Source organism: Neomonachus schauinslandi, chromosome 3 (genome assembly GCF_002201575.2).
Source record: "Neomonachus schauinslandi chromosome 3, ASM220157v2, whole genome shotgun sequence".
Lineage (NCBI taxonomy): Eukaryota > Metazoa > Chordata > Mammalia > Carnivora > Phocidae > Neomonachus > Neomonachus schauinslandi.
The window spans coordinates 131308934-131329133 of NC_058405.1; the positions used below are offsets into that span (position 1 = coordinate 131308934).

The window sequence follows — 20200 nt, forward strand, 5'->3', positions numbered from 1 at the left end:
ACACAGAGGAGCTCTAGATAATTTAAAGCTGCAGTTATCAAACCTATGATTTCAGGACCCCTTTTATACTCTTAAAAACATTATTGAGACTTAAAAAAAATTATTGAGGACCTGAAAGAACTTTTGTTTATATGGGTTGTATGTATTGATTTTTAGTAAGACACTGAAAACTTCATTTACTGATTCATTAAAAAGTAGTAAACTCATTATATGTTAATGTACATAACATTTTTTAAGATTTTATTTATTTACTTGAGAGAGAGAGAGAATGCACACAAGCCAAGGGAGGGAAAGAGAAGCAGACTCCCGGTAGAGCAGGGAGCCCGGCACAGGACTCTGGGATCACGACCCGAGCTGAAGGCTAACGCCCAACCGACTGAGCCACCCAGGTGCTCAACGGACATAACATTTTTTTTTAAATAATTATATTATCCAAAAAAAATGTAAGAGTAGCATTGTAAAACAAAGATTTTGCAAATCTTTTTCATGCCTGGATTAATGGAAGACAGCTAGACTCTCATACCTGCTTCCACACATAATTACACATCATACAGCCTCTGGAAAATGCCACTGTACATTCAATGAACAAATAAGTTAGGCAAAGAATGTCTTCATATTATTGTGCGTATAGTTTGACCTTATGGGTGTCCCGAAAGGATCTTAAGGAACTCCAGGGATCCCCAGACCACACTTTAAAAACCACTGCTTTAAAGAATTGTCATAGGTTGAGGGAAGGAAGGCGTTTTAATTCATTCGAAAAGTTTTCCAGTGCTTACTCTGCGCCAGCTACCGTTCAAAGTAAACTAGATAGATCAGGTCCTGTCCTCGGGGTACGGTGACAGAAAGATCAGGGACCGCCTCTGTTGACATTTGAGCTGAGACTTAAGTGAAAGAGGTCACGCCATGCAGAGATCTGGGGAAAGAGAGTTCCTGGCAGAAAAAGGGGGCCCTGCCTCTCTGGAATGTAGGCAGAAGGATCGGGACGGAAGAGGTCGGACAGGTGGGCAGGACCAGATCCGGCGGGGCCAGGTAAAGAATTAAGAGTTTTAAGTCTAAATTTCTTGACCTTAGCAAAATGGGGGAAGAGGGATGTGTGTTTGGAGCTAGGAAAGTCACTCAGAGGTCAAGCACATGCTCCTGGGCCGCGACCAGTTTGGCTTCTCCGAGCCGCCCAACCCGGCCTGGAGCGTCAAATCCGCTTAATGACGCGACTGGGGGCGGAGGGGGTGGGGAAGAGCGCGCCCTACCTCAGGAAGTTTGGATCTCGGCGCCCGCCGTAGACGTCGTAACAGAGGCGGCCCGTTGCCTGGGAGCCAGTGAAACGCCACTCGGCCTCCGCCGCTGTGGAGAGTGCCAGCGTTGGTCCTCGGTCACCATGTCGGTGCTGGACGCGCTTTGGGAGGATCGGGATGTCCGCTTCGACGTCTCCTCGCAGTGAGTCGCTCCCGGGGCCTGTAGAGGGCGCCGCAGCGCGGTTTCAGGAGGAGCCTGCGCCCCCAGAGCTCACGGCCCTCGCGAGAGCGGGAGGAGGTTTGATCCTGTGGTCTGCTCCCCGGGAGACCCCGGACTGGCCCGACCGCTGAGGGAATGCATCTCCATTAAACCGTTTCAGTCTAGTGCGATCCCCGGCCCGCCGGGGAAGCTGAGCCCAAATACGTCCGGGACCATGTAGCGCTTGGGCGTCCAGTACCCCCAAGTGAGCTTGGAGTGCCAATTTCCTGTGGTGGAGGGACGTTGGGCAGGGACTTAGGAGACGAGGGTTCTGAAACTGGGTCTGGAATAGCGACACACCTTGTGGGCCCTTAGGCTTCGCCATCCTAAGCTTGAGCCTCTCTGTCTGTAAAACAAGGGAGGTGGGAATAAGGATTCTCCAAAATTCCTAACCACGCAGACTTTATTTCCATGATAAGCTTTCATTTAAATCACCAATGGAAAGAAGGAGCTACTTTTTGGAACCTCTCAACAGAAACTCTGGGTTTTTTGGGGGGGTTTTTGTTGTTGTTGTTTTTTAAGTTCATGCTTTAAAGAGAGAATACTTAAAATCCTCCTACCCAAAGACCAGGGGGAAAAATTCCCATTGAGATATGAACTGTTGGAAGACCGTGAAGCTAAGATTCTAGGGTTTATGGAATGAATGAAGCTTCTTAGCCACTTCTTATGATTCCTTATTATGACCAAAACCTTAGAAAATGAAATAATTTCCCAGGCTTAGTTGTGGCTAGATATCTAATAATAACATGATCTTAGATCCTTTAAAAAGTTGTGAGGGAAGGGAATTTATAAAATTATAAACGATGGTTACATATTGCACACATTCTATGATTTTTTTCCTATTATTCTTGGAGGGTTCTTAATCCAAGCAAAAGTCCATTTCATGAATAATTCCATTTTATTGAACATTTATCAAATGCTTACTATGTGCTAGTTACTGTGCTGATAGCTAGAGATACAAAAATAATAGAAAATTATTATCTGCCCCCCATTTTAGTGCAGGAGATACATATAGACAACTAACTATTTTTAAAAATGTGGTAAATACCATCCTGAAAAAAATGAACAAGAAGCTGGGGTATAATAGAAACAGAATAGTTCATTTTGCCTGGGGAAGGCCTTGAAGAAGAAATAATATTTGAGTTCAACCCTGAAGATTGGACAGGGCCTTGTCAGGATAGACAGGAGGAGAGTATTCCAGAAAAAAAAAGAAAACAAAACATTAGGAGCATAGTCTTGGAAGTATAAACGTAATTGGCTGGAAGGCAGGGTCGGCAGGTAGAGGATGGAGGAACAAACAGAAAGGTAGATTAGCCAAAATGTTTAGTTGAGGATTTTGGACGTCATTTTCTAGGCAGGAAAACTCTTAAGCAGGGAAGTTATATTATGATTATATCTGTATTTTCGGTAGGTAATTGAGTCAGCTGTATGGAGAATGTGTTAGAAGGCTTTACCACATGTTCTGCTAGGTTTTTGTTTAGGACACATTTAGAATGCATTCTATCAGTCAGCAAACTATATTTCACTCTTTATTTCCTTTTATTTCCTGTATCTAATTGTTTGCCAAGTCCTGATGATGCTTTGCCTTAACTAGCTCCTTCCATAACTGCCTGACTTCCTTTCCTCTACTCAGAAACCTCTGAGGGCTCTCCATTGTCCAGAGGACAAGGCCCATACCTATCCGACTAGCATTCAGAGGTCGTGGCATATATTCCTCACTACCTCGTAACATGGATCTTCTTCCCTCGCCAGGCCCATCTTTCCACATTCCCATATCATTTCTTTTTTCTGGTCTTTAATCATGGAGTCTCCTCCCTCTCTCTCTTCTCCAAATCCTACCTCTCCTATTTCAGGCTTCTCTACATGTCCCTGGTCACTCCAGGCCCCAGTGGTCTCCAGATTCTTAAAGTTCTTAAGCCCTTATTTTCAAATGCATGAGCATTTGGTACTATTTCATTTATACTGTTGGCTGTTTTATGTGCATAAGTCTCTTCTCTCCTTAACTAGATTGTAAGTGGGTATAGTTGTAGCTATTAAAGCCTTGATATTTACTTTAGACAAATGAAAACAAGACCTGGAGAAGTCCTTATTGATTGTTTAGATTCAATTGAAGACACCAAAGGAAATAATGGGGATAGAGGTGAGTATATTTTCTAATATTTTTTATATTTCTGGTTTGATTTACAAATGTTAAATCATATTAGCTGGAGAATAAGATAAGCATTATATGTAAATGTAATTGTGACAGTCAAAGAGTTAAATCCACATAAGACTTTTCTCAGACTTAAACAGGAGAAAAGGTGGGTATTAAACCTGTAGCCAGGGAATGCAGATTCTTCCTCAGAACTTTGGTCCTTCAGCAAGTCCCAGTTTTGACATCAGCTTTCTCCAACATAACTGTTAAAACTCCGGGATCCCTGTTTGTAAGGGGCGTGGGATAGTTCTGACTTTTGAATCTGCCTCCCCACACAAAGAATATGAGGTCATAGAACATAAGTAGGTCATAGCTGTGCTATCTGGAGCCATGCTTCCTTTTAAGAAATCCAAGAGTAAGTCACAATCCCCCAGACTGACACCTGGAGATGGACATGTGGAGAGCAAATTTAGTGCTGTATTGTGAAGTCTATTTGTAGGTTAAGCACTGAAAAGTCCTGTGAGACATCTGTGTATGTCATTGAGGAGCAGCCAGAGTTGGACTCTAGAGTCCGTCTCAAACCAAATTTCCCAAAGGCTGGAACTTTGAAAAGTCCAGGCTGCATACAACAGCTGTACATAGAGCCAGTATCCAGTGACCAGGTCTTATAAGTATCACTACTGTTGTTTTTGGGAAAAAAAATAGGGGATGAGTGGGCAGCCTAGTATATCTGAGAAGGTTTTTTAGAGGAAAGGAGGTTTAGGAGGATGGGTCATAAACCTCTTATTGACAAGAAGAGTAAGTGGGGGCAAAGGAGCAGACCTCTTTCAGGTGAGAAAGATCAGTAAATCCTAGAGTCTGCACAGTAACCCTTATTGGGAGAACATGCTCACTGCAGCCTTTCAAGTGGCCACTTGCTCTCTTAGTCTTTCTTCTGGTCTGCTCTGGGGTGGAATGTGAGCAGCAGGTTTAGTTGTGGGCCTTTCTTCCCTGTGAAGGGCACCTGTCGTCACCACCAGCTACAGGCAGATCCTGTCAATGGCAAGGGCCCATCCTTAAAAGAATGCTTAGATCATGGGACGCCTGGGTGGCTCAGTCGGTTAAGCGTCTGCCTTCGGCTCGGGTCATGATCCCAGGGTCCTGGGATCGAGTCCCGCATCGGGCTCCCTGCTCCGCGGGGAGCCTGCTTCTCCCTCTGCCTCTGCCTCTCTCTCTCTCTCTCTATCTCTCATGAATAAATAAATAAAATCTTTAAAAAAAAAAAAGAATGCTTAGATCACATTTATGAAATGCTTCCTAGTGTCGGGCAGGCCCAGGTGAGAGTGAGGTATGAAGGTTTAGCAGGAAACAAGAAGTCTTAGTAGCAAACAAGAAGTCTTAGTTTGTGCCTTTGAGGACCTTTGAGAGTGGAATAATAATCTAGATATCTGGATCTTGACAAACCTGAATTAACTTAAAGAAGCCAAGAGAAAATTCGGTTGTTCTCATACAGACTGGCAGGAACTCTTATGTGACAGTCCATCCACTAGTCCAGACAAAGACTATGGGTACTAGAACATTTTTCAGTTCATTGAGTACTCATTGAGTGCAGAATCTTATACTAGGACTTTGGAATGGGGGGGCAAAACACCTCCCTGGCCAGAAGTATCCATCACAGTGAGTGCCTGAAATTTTCCTATTCAAAAAAATAACTATGTGTACTCACCTCAGAAACAATTCCCCAGAAAATGGAATATTATAGGAGGGTATAGAGCTTCTGGTTAATAAGAAGGTAGAAAAGAGAGGGGGACTCCTGCCTTTACCTGTTTGTTTTGTTTCTTAAATTCCACTTATGAGGGGCGCATGGGTAGCTTATTCCTTAAGCGTCTGCCTTTGGCTCAGGTCATGATCCCGGGGTCCTGGGATCGAGCCCCACATTGGGCTCCCTGCTCGGCAGGAAGCCCGCCTCTCCCTCTACCACTCCCCCTGCTTGTGTTCCTGCTCTCACTCTCGCACTCTCTCTCTCTGTCAAATAAATAAGTAAGATCTTTAAAATTAAAAAAAAATTCCACATATGAATGAAATCATATGGTGTCTTTCTCTGACTGACTTATTTTGCTTAGCATTATACTCTCTAGCTCTGTCCACGTCATTGCAAATGGAAAGATTTCATTCTTTATGGCTGAATAATATCCCATGGTTTATATATACCACATCTTGATCCATTCATCAACCAATGGGCACTATATCTTGGCTATTGTAAATAATGCTGCTATAAACATAGGGGTGCATGTATCCATTTGAATTAGTGTTTTTGTCTTCTTTGGGTAAATACTCAGTAGTGTGATTTCTGGATCGTAGGGTAGTTCTATTTTTAACTTTTTGAGGAGTCTCCGTACTGTTTTCCAAAGTGGCTGCACCAGTTTTCATTCCCACCAAGAGTGCATGAAGGTTCCTTTTTCTCCATATCCTCACCAACACATGTTGTTTCTTGTGTTGTTGATTTTAGCCATTCTGACAGGTGTGAGGTGGTGTCTCATTGTAGTTTTGATTTGGATTTCCCTGATGGTAAATGATGAATATCTTTTCATGTGTCTATTCGCCATCTGGATGTCTTTGGAGAAATGTCTGTTCATGTCTTCTGCCCGTTTTTTAATTGGATTATTTGTTTTTTGGGTGTTGAGTTTTACAAGTTCTTTATATATTGTGGATACTAACCCTTTATCAGATGTCATTTGCAAATATCTTCTCCCATTCCATAGGTTGCCTTTTGGTTTTGTTATTGTTTCCTTTGCTGCAAAGAAGGTTTTTATTTATATTTAGCCAGTAGTTTATTTTTGCTTTTGTTTCTAAGTCTGAATTTCTTGATCTAGCATTGAGGAACTTCTAGTTTGTCCACAAACAGTCTTTCTTGGTTGCGCCACTGGCTTACATTTGTCACTACAGGTCCAGCACCCATCACCCTTTACCCCTTGCCCTGGAAAAATGACTTGTATAGACTACGTCTAGGGGCTCCTTATGCATTCTAGCTTTGGGTTGGAAGAGCCATGCCAGAAGATCAAAGGGAGGCAGGAGAGTGAGGTCTGGGTATTTATTCCCCTGGTTCTTTCTTCTCAAGGTATTCAGCTGTGCAGGACTTCCAGATTTGGCTAACTGTTCCCTGTCCTTGTCCCACTGGGCTTGGGGTGGTAACAGGTTTGCAGCACTCACTTAATGGTTCCTGACACCCCACCCATACCTTTGTAATAAGTCCTTTTATAAATAAACCTCAGTTACTCTTAATTTGAGTGTGCCATCTGTTGTCTGTTTGAGCAGTGTCTACTCTTCTATGATCTTGAGTGAATCTTATACTCTTGCCATGCCGGGTTATTTATTTTTTGTCAAACATATTATGTTATGTTCCATAGTTTCTCTTCAGAAGGCCTTCCTTTAGGGCGCCTGGGTGGCTCCGTTGTTTAAGCGACTGCCTTCGGCTCAGGTCATGATCCTGGAGTCCCAGGATCAAGTCCCGCATCGGGCTCCCTGCTCACCAGGGAGTCTGCTTCTCCCTCTGACCCTCCCCCCTCTCATGTGCTCTCTCTCTCTCTCATTCTCTCTCTCAAATAAATAAATAAAATCTTTAAAAAAAAAAAAAAAGAAGGCCTTCCTTTATTTTGGTAACTGCCTTATATCATTCTCACTCTAGCATTCATACAAGCTTAGTTTCTCTGATTTTGGATATTCTAGAGGTTTTCAGGGAGGAAGAAGTATTACCTGGCTATAGATTACTCATCAAAAGAATTCTGTGGTTATAATTTGTTGAAGAAATGTTGGTTAAAGTTAAGTGAGTTTTATTCAGGATATCACAAAGTTATGCTAAAATGTTAATTACATTATAAATCTGTAAGACAGTTTACCATGCTCAGATTTACTTGACTCTTTTCTAGAGCATTTATAGGGACTACGGTTTCATAAGACACACTTTGAGAAATGAAGTTTATCTAACTCTATTTCAGTGTAAGAACATCAGTCTGAAGTTAGGAATGAAAAGTATAAAGCCTTAAGCAGACTTCAGCCTGGTCATAACTTCATATGAGCAAAAATTCTTTGCTTATTACAAAAAAAAATGGGTTTATAAGTGTGGCTCATGTAAATGAGAACTGTTAAGAGAGCAGTCCTGTGGCAGAGATTAGTGTATATATGAAAGTCCTTTGAGAAGTATGATTTCACTAAATGGCTTTGTAATTATTCTATCCCATACTCATTCTCAGTTGTGCACATATGACCTGCCAGGCCTCCCAGAACAGCTTCCACCAAGACAAAAATCCAAGACACAGTTCTCTCTGCTAATTGAGTCAAACCAAGCTGTTGGCATTGAATACCTGTATCCCTTCTGTAACTATCAGATTTTGTTTCTCTGGGATTCTGAATCATGCATTGCATACCTTACACAGGATAGATATGAGCAATAAACATGTTCAGTTGATAAATGTATGAGAACATCTGTGGGGATTACTGCTGTTACTGAGCTAGAGGTTCCATGTCTACCTCTTTCTGTATTGTAAAAATGGGTCCTTACTTAAAGTAACCTATTTTTTTTGTTTGTTTGCTCTTAGGTAGACTCTTAGTAACAAATTTAAGAATTATCTGGCATTCTTTGGCATTACCCAGAGTCAATCTTTGTAAGTATCTTTGTTAGATTACACTAAAGAAAAAAAATACTTTGTCAGGTGAACTTGCACAGTGGCTTTTGATAACCAAAAAAGCTATACCATGAAATATGCGGAAAACTTAAATTGATAAAAACTTTAGCAATCTTAGACTAACCACAGACTGTACCATTTTGCAAAAGAAATATTTTTCAGTCCATTTTGTCTCTTGGACATACACGAGATTAGTGCTTTTACACTGAATGGTTTTTGTTCTTTGCTTATCTTTGACAACTTGCTGTGACCTGTTTTCAACTAATCCCAAAGAAGGAAGATCTAAATTGTAATAAAAGTGTAACCTTCCATTGTGTTAAATTTTGTTTTACTTATTTTTTAAAATTATTTTAGATTGTCCAGCTAGACTTTTTCTCTTGAGGTACTGGTGCTAAGATGTTCAGTAAATAATACTGTATAGGTTTTAGAGAAGCAAACTTCCTTTCTTTCTTCCTTAGAGAAGCTTTGAATGTTGTTTGTCCAAAGAAGCAGAATTTACTTTTAGTTCTTTTAATTATTTAAGTTAAATTTGTAATAATTTATTAAAACGTTTTAAAGTTGTACTTTCCATATATTTAATTTTTAACACTTAAAGTTCTGTATGTAGAGGTTTTTATCTCTCAGTTTATTATATCATGTTCTTGAAATTCTTTGCTTTTGAATTTTAGCTATCGGTTACAACTGCATATTGAACATTACAACAAGGACTGCTAACTCTGTAAGTCTGAAAAACTTATTGAAATATATATAGTGAAGAAACATTAGATATTTGAGATTGGACTTTGTTGTCACTGTAAATGGGAAATTGCTCTTGAAATCTGAACTTTTAAATAAATTTGTCCTTACAGAAATTACGAGGCCAGACTGAAGCTCTTTATATACTAACAAAATGTAACAGTACTCGTTTTGAGTTTATATTTACAAATTTGGTTCCTGGAAGTCCTAGACTTTTTACTTCTGTGATTGCAGTACACAGGTATGGTAATACTTTATGGATTATTGAATAATTTTAAGGCAATTCTGTGATACAGAGGTTTAGAGGATAAAGTGTATAAGTGTGGTACTATTTTCCTCCAAGCTCAGAAAATTGCAATATCCTGAAGATAGATAGAAGAACATATTGCATTATCATTTAATAAGCACTTTGAAAGTATTTTTAAAACAATAAGACTACTGAAGATTCATAAAAATTTCTACTTGAAGATTCTATTAAATTTTTAAGCTACCAGGGTAGTTACAGTGAAATAGAGAGTTCATTCAATATAGATAGCCAAGTTGGATAATTCAATTAATGAATTTAAAAAGATTATTTTAGGGGAACCTGGGTGACTCAGTCAGTTAAACCCCCAACTCTTAGTTTTGGCTCAGGTTGTGATCTCAGGGTCATAAGATTGAGCCCCACCTCAGGCTCTGCACTCAGTGCAGAGTCTGCTTGAGTTTCTCACTTCCTTTCCCTCCCTCTCCCCTCCCCGCACTCTCTCTCTCTCTAAAATAAATAAATCTTAAAAAATATATATTTTAGGGGCACCTGGGTGGCTCAGTTGGTTAAGCGACTGCCTTCAGCTCAGGTCACGATCCTGGAGTCCCAGGATCGAGTCCCGCATCGGGCTTCCTGCTCCTCGAGGAATCTGCTTCTCCCTCTGACCCTCCCCTCTCTCATGCTCTCTCTCTCTCTCAAATAAATAAATAAAAATCTTTAAAATATATATATATATGTATATATATTTTTTACTAGCAGTAGAAGGCATGTCTGGGTATTTTCCCTAAGGAGTTTTGTTGTTGTTTCCTTTGTGGTTGTTTGTTTATTTGTTTGCTAAATTATTTTCACTACCTTAGCTCTTTTTTTTTTTTAAGATTTTATTTACTTGAGAGAGAGAGCACAGAGGGAGAAGGAGAAGCAGACTCCCTGCTGAGCAAGGAGCCCAACGTAGGGCTCGATCCCAGGACTCTGGGATCATGACCTGAGCCGAAGGGAGCTGCTTAAGTAACTGAGCCACCCAGGGGCCCCCACTCTCTCTTTTTTTTAATTCTATAAGGAAATGGAAGTTGACATTTTCTCATTTCCAAGAGAACTCTCAGTCATTTAAGCATCCCGACTCTTGATTTTGGCTCAGGTCATGATTTCATGGTTGTGAGATTGAGCCCCATGATGGGCTCCACACTCAGTGGGGAGTCTGCTTGAGATTCTTTCTGTTCCTCTCCTTCTTCCTCTCCCTCTGCCGCTCCCCCTGCTTGTGTGTGCTCTCTCTCTCTTGCTCTCTCTCAAATAAATAAATCCTTAAAAAAACTAATCAAAACTAATAATAAATACAGAACTTTCTTCTGTACTTATTATTTATCAATAGGAAGGCATGGGGAGAAAACAAAGAGGGATTTTATATATATTTTATATATATATATATAAATTGCACGCAGCTACACGCTGTCCTAGGGTCCCTTTTGGAGTTGGTACAGATTCATTCCAATTTTCTGTATAGAGGTAGCTGTGAGCACAATGTTTGTAGTTGCAATGAGAAAAGTAATTGGACTCCCAATTGTGCCTTTGACTAAAAGGTGCCTTTGATTAAAACAGAAATGGAGGGAAGCATTTTGATAGGGAAAAATAATTTCCATGTCTGTTATATGCAAGCATTGTTTTTCAGCTTAAAGAGAAAATGTTTCCTCTCATTTGTGCTGTATGATACACATTGTCTTAAAAATTAGACCTCTAAAAATAGGTTACTGAAATACTACACTAAAATGATAAAGTCTATAAAAGACTGTGACACCAAAATTTATTGAAAAGCAAATTTTTAAATTTATTGTGATAATTACTTGAGTGATATACATAAGTATTAATAACTGTATATTTTGGTAGATAAGTAAACATAACCTAGGAAAACCACATTTTCAGTTTGGGTTGGTCTTTGTTCTTTTTTATAGAGCATATGAAACTTCTAAAATGTATCGTGATTTTAAATTGAGAAGTGCACTAATTCAAAATAAGCAACTAAGATTATTACCACAAGAACATGTATATGATAAAATCAATGGAGTATGGAATTTATCCAGTGATCAGGTATTGTGCAAAAAGCTAATGAACCTTTTGGGTCAGTACTTTGGTAATCATTTTTCCATTATCATTGAGTTTGAATATTCACTTAACTCTCTTAAAATTAGCTTTATATCTCCTGATAAGCTAGTATTATAGATCTTGATATGAAATAATATTCTGATTTTCATATTTTTATGGTTTTGTGTTTTTTTAGCAACATTTGTTGTACATAGAATTTACAGGTGGAGTGGTCCTTAGAGATTATCTAGTTCAGTGTCCATTCACTTATAGACTAAAAACTCAGGCCCCAAAGAATTAAGTGACTTCACACATCTAGTTCATCTGAGAACTGTGTTCTTCCCCACATGCTGCACTACTCTCAACATCTTAATAACTTATGCTGATGGAGGATAGCCATGAGGTGGACAGTCATGGAAGACTTTTAATCTGGTCTTTTAGGGGCACCTGGCTGGCTCAGTTGGAAGAGCATACAGCTCTTGATCTCGGGGTTGTGAGTTCAAGCCCCATGTTGGGTATTATTTTATTTAAAAATAAAATCTTAAAAAAAAAAGAATCTGGTCCTTATGGAATTAAACGTATAACTCATTTGGTGATTCCTACATCCATTATCATAACTTCTCATCTGCTCTTGAAGTTATGACCAGTTAAAACATCTAAGTTGGAATAAGTAACACATCAATTTCTAAAGAAAAATTTTCTCTTATCTAAGAATAGTTTCCAGCCTGTGTGTGTGTTACACCCTAGGTTAGACTGATAACCTCTGGGGTAAAGCTATAGCATTTGAATGAAGAGCTTCTTGCTGAACATTGAATCATAAACTTAAGTTGCAATTAAATTTTGCTCATTTGAAAAGTTCTAGTTTTGGGGTGCCTGGGTGGCTCAGTCATTAAGCGTCTGCCTTTGGCTCAGGTCATGATCCCAGGGTCCTGGGATCGAGCCCCTCATTGGGCTCCCCACTACGCAGGAAGCCTGCTTCTCCCTTTCCCATTCCCCTGCTTGTGTTCCCTCTCGCTGTGTCCCTCTCTATCAAATAAATAAATAAATCTTAAAAAAAAAAAGAACTAGTTTTAAACAGTGATAATGGTTCTGTTGTATATAGACAGCTCTACATCTGAATAAGTCCTCATCAGGAATCAGCAAGCTTTTTACTCTAATGGTCCAGATAGTAAATATTTTAGGCTTTGCAGGTCATACCATTTCTGTCATAACTTCTCAGACTTGCCATTGTAGTGTGAAACCAGCCATAGGCAACAAATGAGCATGGCTAAGTTTCAATAAAACTTTGTTATGGACACTGAAATTTGAATTTCATACAGTAGTCATGTATCATGAATTATTATTCTTTTGACTTTTTTCCAGCCATTTAAAAATCTAAAACTTGGTTTGTGGGGCCAAGAAACTTGGCTTCTTGGCTTGTGGGCCATACCAAATGAGGCAGCAGGCCAGATTTGTCCCGCAGACCATAGTTTACAGATCCCTACTTTAGGTCATAGCTTAGATGTCACTTTCTATAAGCTTCCTTCTGTGTGTTACTTATGCAGGCTATACTTAATTACCACTTTACATTGTTCCTGCTCTAAAATACTGAGCTTGTCTGTACCCCAACATTAGTAGGCTTTATAAGGGTAGGGGTGGCATCACTCTGTTAGATCCTTACCATCTAGCACCACAACTGGCATTTTAAATTAATTAATTAAGATGTTCAGAATTATCAGAAATACTGTACTGAAAATAGGAATGTTATTGTTAACCTAACGTATATTTATTAAATATAAAATATGCCCTCCTATTCTTTTAAAAAATCCTTAGTTTTGCAAGTTGCTCTCTTCTAAAATAAGAAGAAAGAATGACATAAATAATTATTCCTTATAAAATTAGACTTAGTACTGTTTAATGGGACGTGGGCCAGGAAAAGGGGGCTAAAATTTTTTGTATAACAATTTTTTGCAAGATGAGAGTAGAGGAGGGAAATCTAGACACTTACACATATGTTTATTAACTTAATTATAATTAAGAAATAGGTGGTCTTTTCTGCTGTTTCAAACCTGGTCATCCCAGAAGAGGACTTTTCAGGTTTTAGGTTTGTAAGTTAATGTTTTGTGTCCAACCTCAGCATATAAAATAAATTCCTCTGGGAGTATATGGTGGGGAGGAGGTGGAGGTGGAGGTGGATAATGATATGGATAAATGGTAGAGGTGGCTAATTTTGGTGCCATGTACTAGGTATTAAAGATTTTTTTAGATCATTTAGTTACCATACTGTAATAATTTTGAGTAGATGTTGAGGGGCCATATAATTGGAAGACAGTTTTGATTTATAGTTAGTATTGAAAAGCTGTAAAACATTTCTTGTGAACTAATGGGGGTTATCACATAAGTTTTGTCTTTCTCTTACCACAACTTCCTTGTCTTAACTTATCCCAGGTTTTGAATAATAGTTGTAATAAGATCTAACACTGCAGAATGCTTACTGTGTGTCAGACACTGTGATAAGGGCTTTATTTATAGCGGTTATTTTATCAGATCTCCATTTTACGTTTGACACAATGCACCAAGAACAAATTTTTGCCCATGGTCAGGCAACTGATAAGTACTGATGGTATAATGATTAGAGAATAACTTCAGAATCCAGGCCCGCAGTCATCTAATTGTTCTTCGATCCAGTGAATAATGAAGTCATTAATACTCCATGATACTCAATTCTGGTATTCTCTGCTACTGTGATAATCAGAATCATTCTGATGTTTAGAAAATAAAGAGTAAGTAGTCAAGCAAATGATCATTGATGTATCTCTTATCTTTTACAGGGAAATTTAGGAACCTTTTTTATTACCAATGTGAGAGTTGTGTGGCATGCAAATATGAATGACAGTTTTAACGTCAGCATACCATATCTACAAATTGTAAGTGCATGCATTTTGGTGACCTTATTTTAATGTAGAATAAATAATTTCTGTTCATTAGTTAATAGAACTTTCAGGATTAGATGAATTCTGTCTCCCTCTTTTTAAGTGGCAGCAGTGTAGCTGAGAGCAGACTTTAAAATGTTGATAATTTACAATTTCAACATAGAAAAGACCCAATAGTACTTACATTCAAGGGAAACCCCACCATTATCAACTCGCTATTAAGAGAGAAATATACTGGATTTAAAAATTTTTAATAGTCCCCATACAGGGGCACTTGGGTGGCTCAGTCAGTCAAGCGTCTGCCTTCAGCTCAGGTCATGATCCCAGGGCCCTGGGATCGAGCCCTGCTCCAAGGGAGGCCTGCTTCTCCCTCTTCCTCTCCCCCTCCCCCTCCTTGTGTTCCCTCTCTTGCTGTGTCTCTCTCTATCAAATAAATAAATAAAAATCTAGGGCGCCTGGGTGGCTCAGATGGTTAAGCGTCTGCCTTCGGCTCAGGTCATGATCCCAGGGTCCTGGGATCGAGTCCCACATCAGGCTCCCCACTTAGCGGGGAGCCTGCTTCTCCCTCTGACCCTCTCCCCTCTCATGCTGTTTCTCTCTCGCTCGCTCTCTAAAAAATAAATAAAATCTTTAAAAAAAAAAAATCTAAAAAAAAAAGAAAGAAAGAAAATCATAGAATCTGATAGGAAGAAAGTGATTTCTGGCCATCTAAAGAAATACAAGAATTTATAATCGTGGCTGGGAAGATATGACAGAGTCTACATAACCATTTGATAAACTGGTGTTTGTATTGTTCATTGCTGTTTTATATGGTTTACATGTGTTAATAGCTTGTCTGACCTAATCTCTATTATACTAAAAAATTACTGAGTAGTAAACAACCTTGTGCTTTTTATTCTTCAGATAGACACTTTTTGTTATTTAAGAATACAGTTACCAAATATGGCCTCTGGAATGAATTCAGCTTGGTCCAAACAACTTGCAATCTGATATCACAGTCTGTCACTAGGACAGTCATATTCATGTGACTTTTAAAAACTAACCCAGCCTTGGGAACCACAAAAAACACTGGCTCTCCAGTACTAAAAGATTGCAGGCCTTTGGTTTAAAATACTCAGAAAAGTTGTAGACTCCCTGATTGTGGGGGATATTCGAGTCAGATAATTTTGTGCATATTTCAGAGATGCCTTCTTTGTATTACTGTACAAGTTTGCTGCCTATTTCTAGTATGAACATTTTCATTTACTTGATCTCTATGGGAGTATAATGAAGGAAAGAGGGAGAATCTTTAAATTATGAAAAGCAGTTACTGTATAGAAGTTGAAAAACTTGTTTGTGCTAAAGAATCACTACTATCAGATAATAAAAACATGCATTTTCTTCTTTTCCATTTTACATCTAGCGTTCAATAAAGATTAGAGATTCAAAATTTGGTTTAGCTCTTGTCATAGAAAGCTCTCAGCAGGTAAGATATTTTATGTCTGGATTAATCTTTAATAGGTTTTTTAAACTATGTGACAGTCTATATTTTTTGTTTTATTTATATAGTAACCAGTTTACATCCAAGAGGAATATTAGCTTGTAACATGTTAAATAAAGAGTTTAAAGTCATATAGTAATTGTCCACATAGGAAAAATCTTTTTATGTTTACTTGTTGGGCAGACATAACCATTATTATCATTATGATTATCATTTTTAATGACAGAGTTAAGTCACTGTACTTTTCATGAATTCTCTCAATCTTTGCACAACCCTATGATACAGTTACTATTTTTCCCCATTTTACATTCAAGGAAACTGAGGCTTGGAGAAGTTAGGAACCTTGCCCACAGTCTCACAACTAGTAAGTGGTGGGAATAGGTTTTGATTCAGGTCTGACTGACTCACCAGAATGTCATTGAGAAACACAGATATATACAAATATACACACACATGCACCCTATTTGGGATTTTATACTCTCACATGCAGATTATACTATATCTAATTATAGTTGCTGTGCCCCATTAGGCCAGGTCTTTGCAGAAATACATTTGAATAAAACATTTACTTATTTGTAAAATCAGCGCTCTTCTAAATTCTAAATATAAATATGAATGTCTAGTCACACCTTTCCCCTGGCCTGCAGATTTGTAGCTTCCATTTACTGAGTGCTTACTATGTTCCAGGAACTGTATCAAATATCATGTGTACATTATTTTATTTAATACAACAATTAGATAACTTTTATGGTTAGAAGATTGAGGCTTGGGCGCCTGGGTGGCTCAGTTGGTTAAGCGACTGCCTTCGGCTCAGGTCATGATCCTGGAGTCCCGGGATCGAGTCCCGCATCGGGCTCCCTGCTCGGCGGGGAGCCTGCTTCTCCCTCTGACCCTCCCCCCTCTCATGTGCTCTCTGTCTCTCTCATTCTCTCTGTCTCAAATAAATAAATAAAATCTTAAAAAAAAAAAAAAGAAGAAGATTGAGGCTTGGATGGGGTAGCCAAGTGATGGGTATTAAGGAGGGCACATGGTGTGATGAGCACTGGGTGTTATACGCAACTAATGAATCATTGAACACTACATCAAAAACTAATGATGTACTATATGTTGGCTAACTGAACATAATAAAAAAATAATAATAAATAAATAATAATAACAAGAAAAAGAAAATTGAGGCTTAAAAGATTAAGAAAAGTATGTTTCCCAGCATCATATAGCTAGTAAATTTGTTGTAAAACCAGAATTTAAACTCAAAAGTATATGCTCTCAACCTAAAGCATATGCTCTCACCTTTCACAGTATGCTACTTAATTTTTCAACACTTTTCAACAACAACCTGTCGTGGTCAGGTTTCTTTCTAATTCTTCAAGGAATTAGCCTCAGCTGGGCCATTCCCTTTCTTTTAATATATGGTCTATTCCTTTTCAAGGTCTAGCTCAAGAAAACTTAGTTCCATTGGCCTTCACAATCTATAGTCTATTTTTTTAAATCTTAAAATATCATCTTTGATATTTACTGATGAAATGATGTGATATCTGGATATGCTTCAAAATAATCCTGAGTGTGTAAGGGGAGGAGATTTGGGGAAAGGGGGGGGTTAAAGATGGAACAGAGTTGGCCATATGTTGCTACTTATTGAAGCTGGATGATGGCTACATGGACACTTATTGTACCCTTTTTTCTATTGTTGTATATGCTTTATGTTTTTCATTACAAAAGTTTTAATTAAAAAAATCAGCTTACCTATGGTGCTCTGAAATAAGGACATTAGAGCTATAGTTTTTATGTACTGTAAATACCCATTCCTCAGGCTTGTTTTTTGTTTATTCATTATTTTTTCTTACAGAGCGGAGGATATGTTCTTGGCTTTAAAATAGATCCTGTGGAAAAACTACAAGAATCAGTTAAGGAAATCAATTCACTTCACAAAGTCTATTCTGCCAGTCCTATATTTGGAGTGGATTATGAGATGGAAGAAAAGGTAATTTGTTCAGTATATAAAATGCATAATTTGCTGCGTTGCTTTTACAGTCTATAAAATTCAGATATAAACACATTGTATACAGTTTAATTTTGAACCATGTTTAAAATGATGGATATACAGACTCTGCTCAGAGAGCATGACCCCTCAGCCATCACTAATTTGTGCCATCTACCTGTCTTCTCACTAGCTGCTTCATCATTCATTCCTGCCCTTCTAGATGAGCAGTTTATCCAGAGAAGTGTCCATTTGCAAGGCTCCTCTGATGTGGACAGACTTCAGTCTCTCACTCTGTTTTATTTTTATTCCACTTCTGCCTCCCACTAGCATTTGGGCAAACTTCACAGGCCTCAGACACCACACCCACCCTGCTCTCCAGGTACATCAGCTCTCCTTTGACTTTACTCTTCAGCCTCTCCAGCTGGGACCCTTGTCATCTGGTCTGTCACTGGTGTCCTCACCAGCCACTCCATTAGAGATGTCCTCACTTTCTGCTCTGTCAGCGGTATTCTGGCCAGAGGTTCTGTCTCGAGTGCCCTCACTGACCACTCATGACAGGTTCCCTTGCTGTCTGTTCTTTTGCTGGCACCCTCACTGTACCCTACGATGGTGCCCTTGCCACCCACTCTTTCAGCAGCGTCCCTGCTGGTGCTCACCGTGTTGAGCCCTATCACATAGCACATATATTATCTATATCTCCTCTGCTCTTGGACTGCAGCGTGTGACCGGAGAAGATCGGGAAGTAGGGCTGGGCAGCTGAGTTCAAATTCACACCCTCTGACTTCAAACAGACCCTTGTTGCCTGGTAGCGTTCCTTGCTAGTTTTTTCTCTCCCTGTAATATTCTCTATATATCCCCCTTCCCTTCCAGCTGAAACTTCTCTCTGGGTTGCTGACACTATATTATGCATACACTCATGTTTTTCACATCTTTAACCATCCTTTTCTGTTTTCCTCCCAACCTGCACTTCTTTCAAAACTCTCCCTTTCATTCTGCCTTCTCTGTATTTCCCTCAGGAATATAAGCCCTCTTCCAGTTTCCTCAACCTATACTTCTGTAGATGACTCCCACATCTTTTATTCTGATCTTGACACATTCTCTCAGACGAGCATGGTTCTAAATATTCCTGAATATTTTCATGTAAATGAGCATTCCAAACAACATAAATTGAATTTCTCATTTAAAAGTTTGTCCTAGTAATTTTCCAAATCTGTAAGATACACTGGGACTTGAGTATCTCAAACTTGGTATACCTAAAATGCTATCATTTTTCTCAAAAGCACCATCCTGCTGATCTATTTATTTTCTACTGATTTACTTTTAGCATTGGCAAAGTCAGCTGTGCTCAAAACCTCAGAAATTTCATTTTTTATTTTCCTGAATGTCTTATTTTACACATTCAATCATACAGTCTCCTCCCTTTTCCTATCCCTTTCTTTTCACTCAAACCACAATTACCATTATTACTCTTGCTTGCATAATAATATTGTAAAACATGCCTGGTCCTTGGAACCTGGCAAACCTGACTTTCGTCCCAATTTCACCATTTATTTGTGATGCTAGGCAGATTTGAGCTTCAATTTTCTCGTTATAAAATGAAGATAATCTGGGTGCCTGGGTGGCTCAGTCAGTTAAGCGTCTGCCTTTGGCTCAGGTCAGGATCCCAGGATCCCGGGATCAAGCCCTGTGTTGGGCTCCCTGCTCAGCGGGGAGCCTGCTTCTCCCTCTGCCCTTCCCCCCTGCTGGTACTGTCTCACTGTCTCTCTCTCACTCAAATAAATAAATAAAATCTTTACTTTTTAAAAAAAAAAAATGAAGATAATCTCTCTCACAAAGTTATTGATGACATTCATGAAATGCCTGGCACATGAGAGACACTCAGTATATTAGTGCTCCTACCCATTGTCTCTCTACCTTTCATTTCTTTCCTTTTTTTTGGCCCCCAGTACGTAATAATAACCAGCCATAATAACCCACTCTGTCATCTCATATAAGGCCCTACTCCAAAGCCACTTCTTCAGGAAGGTCTTCCCTGACCACCATCTAAAACAGCAGCCTCCATCATTTTTTTGTTCCTTATCCCTGTTTGCTTGCTTGCTTTATTTTTGGTAACACTCATCAGTCCTCTCCACTATAAATAATCTCCATGAAGTCAGGGATTTTCATCTATTTAACCACTGTATTTCCAGCAGTTAGAACTAGCACATAATAGGCGCTTTAGTGAATATTCATAGATATTGCATGACTGCATTGAACACCTACTGTTCCCATTCACTGCTCTAAGAACTTTATACGCGTCATCTCTTTTAATCCTCCCAACCGTACTATAAAGTATAGCATTATTATTATCCTTATCTCACAGTTGTGGAGACTGAGGCTTAGCTAGGTTAAGTTACTTGTACAGAGGGGCGCCTGGGTGGCTCAGTCGGTTAAGCCGCTGCCTTCGGCTCAGGTCATGATCCCGGGGTCCTGGGATCGAGCCCCACATC

General features: G+C 39.1%; 1 protein-coding gene across 1 annotated transcript in view; it reads left to right on the forward strand.

Annotated features, from left to right (window-relative positions):
- The first annotated feature begins 1274 nt into the window (after positions 1 to 1274).
- Positions 1275 to 20200, forward strand: part of BBS5 (Bardet-Biedl syndrome 5) — a 23614-nt gene continuing 4688 nt past the window's right edge. Inside the window, exons 1-9 of the mRNA XM_044913324.1 lie at positions 1275 to 1434; positions 3549 to 3631; positions 8200 to 8265; positions 8955 to 9004; positions 9135 to 9262; positions 11209 to 11344; positions 14149 to 14244; positions 15653 to 15715; positions 17577 to 17711. Of these exons, the coding sequence (XP_044769259.1) occupies positions 1376 to 1434; positions 3549 to 3631; positions 8200 to 8265; positions 8955 to 9004; positions 9135 to 9262; positions 11209 to 11344; positions 14149 to 14244; positions 15653 to 15715; positions 17577 to 17711 (816 nt within the window). The 5' untranslated portion in view covers positions 1275 to 1375. The remainder of the gene's footprint in view (positions 1435 to 3548; positions 3632 to 8199; positions 8266 to 8954; positions 9005 to 9134; positions 9263 to 11208; positions 11345 to 14148; positions 14245 to 15652; positions 15716 to 17576; positions 17712 to 20200) is intronic.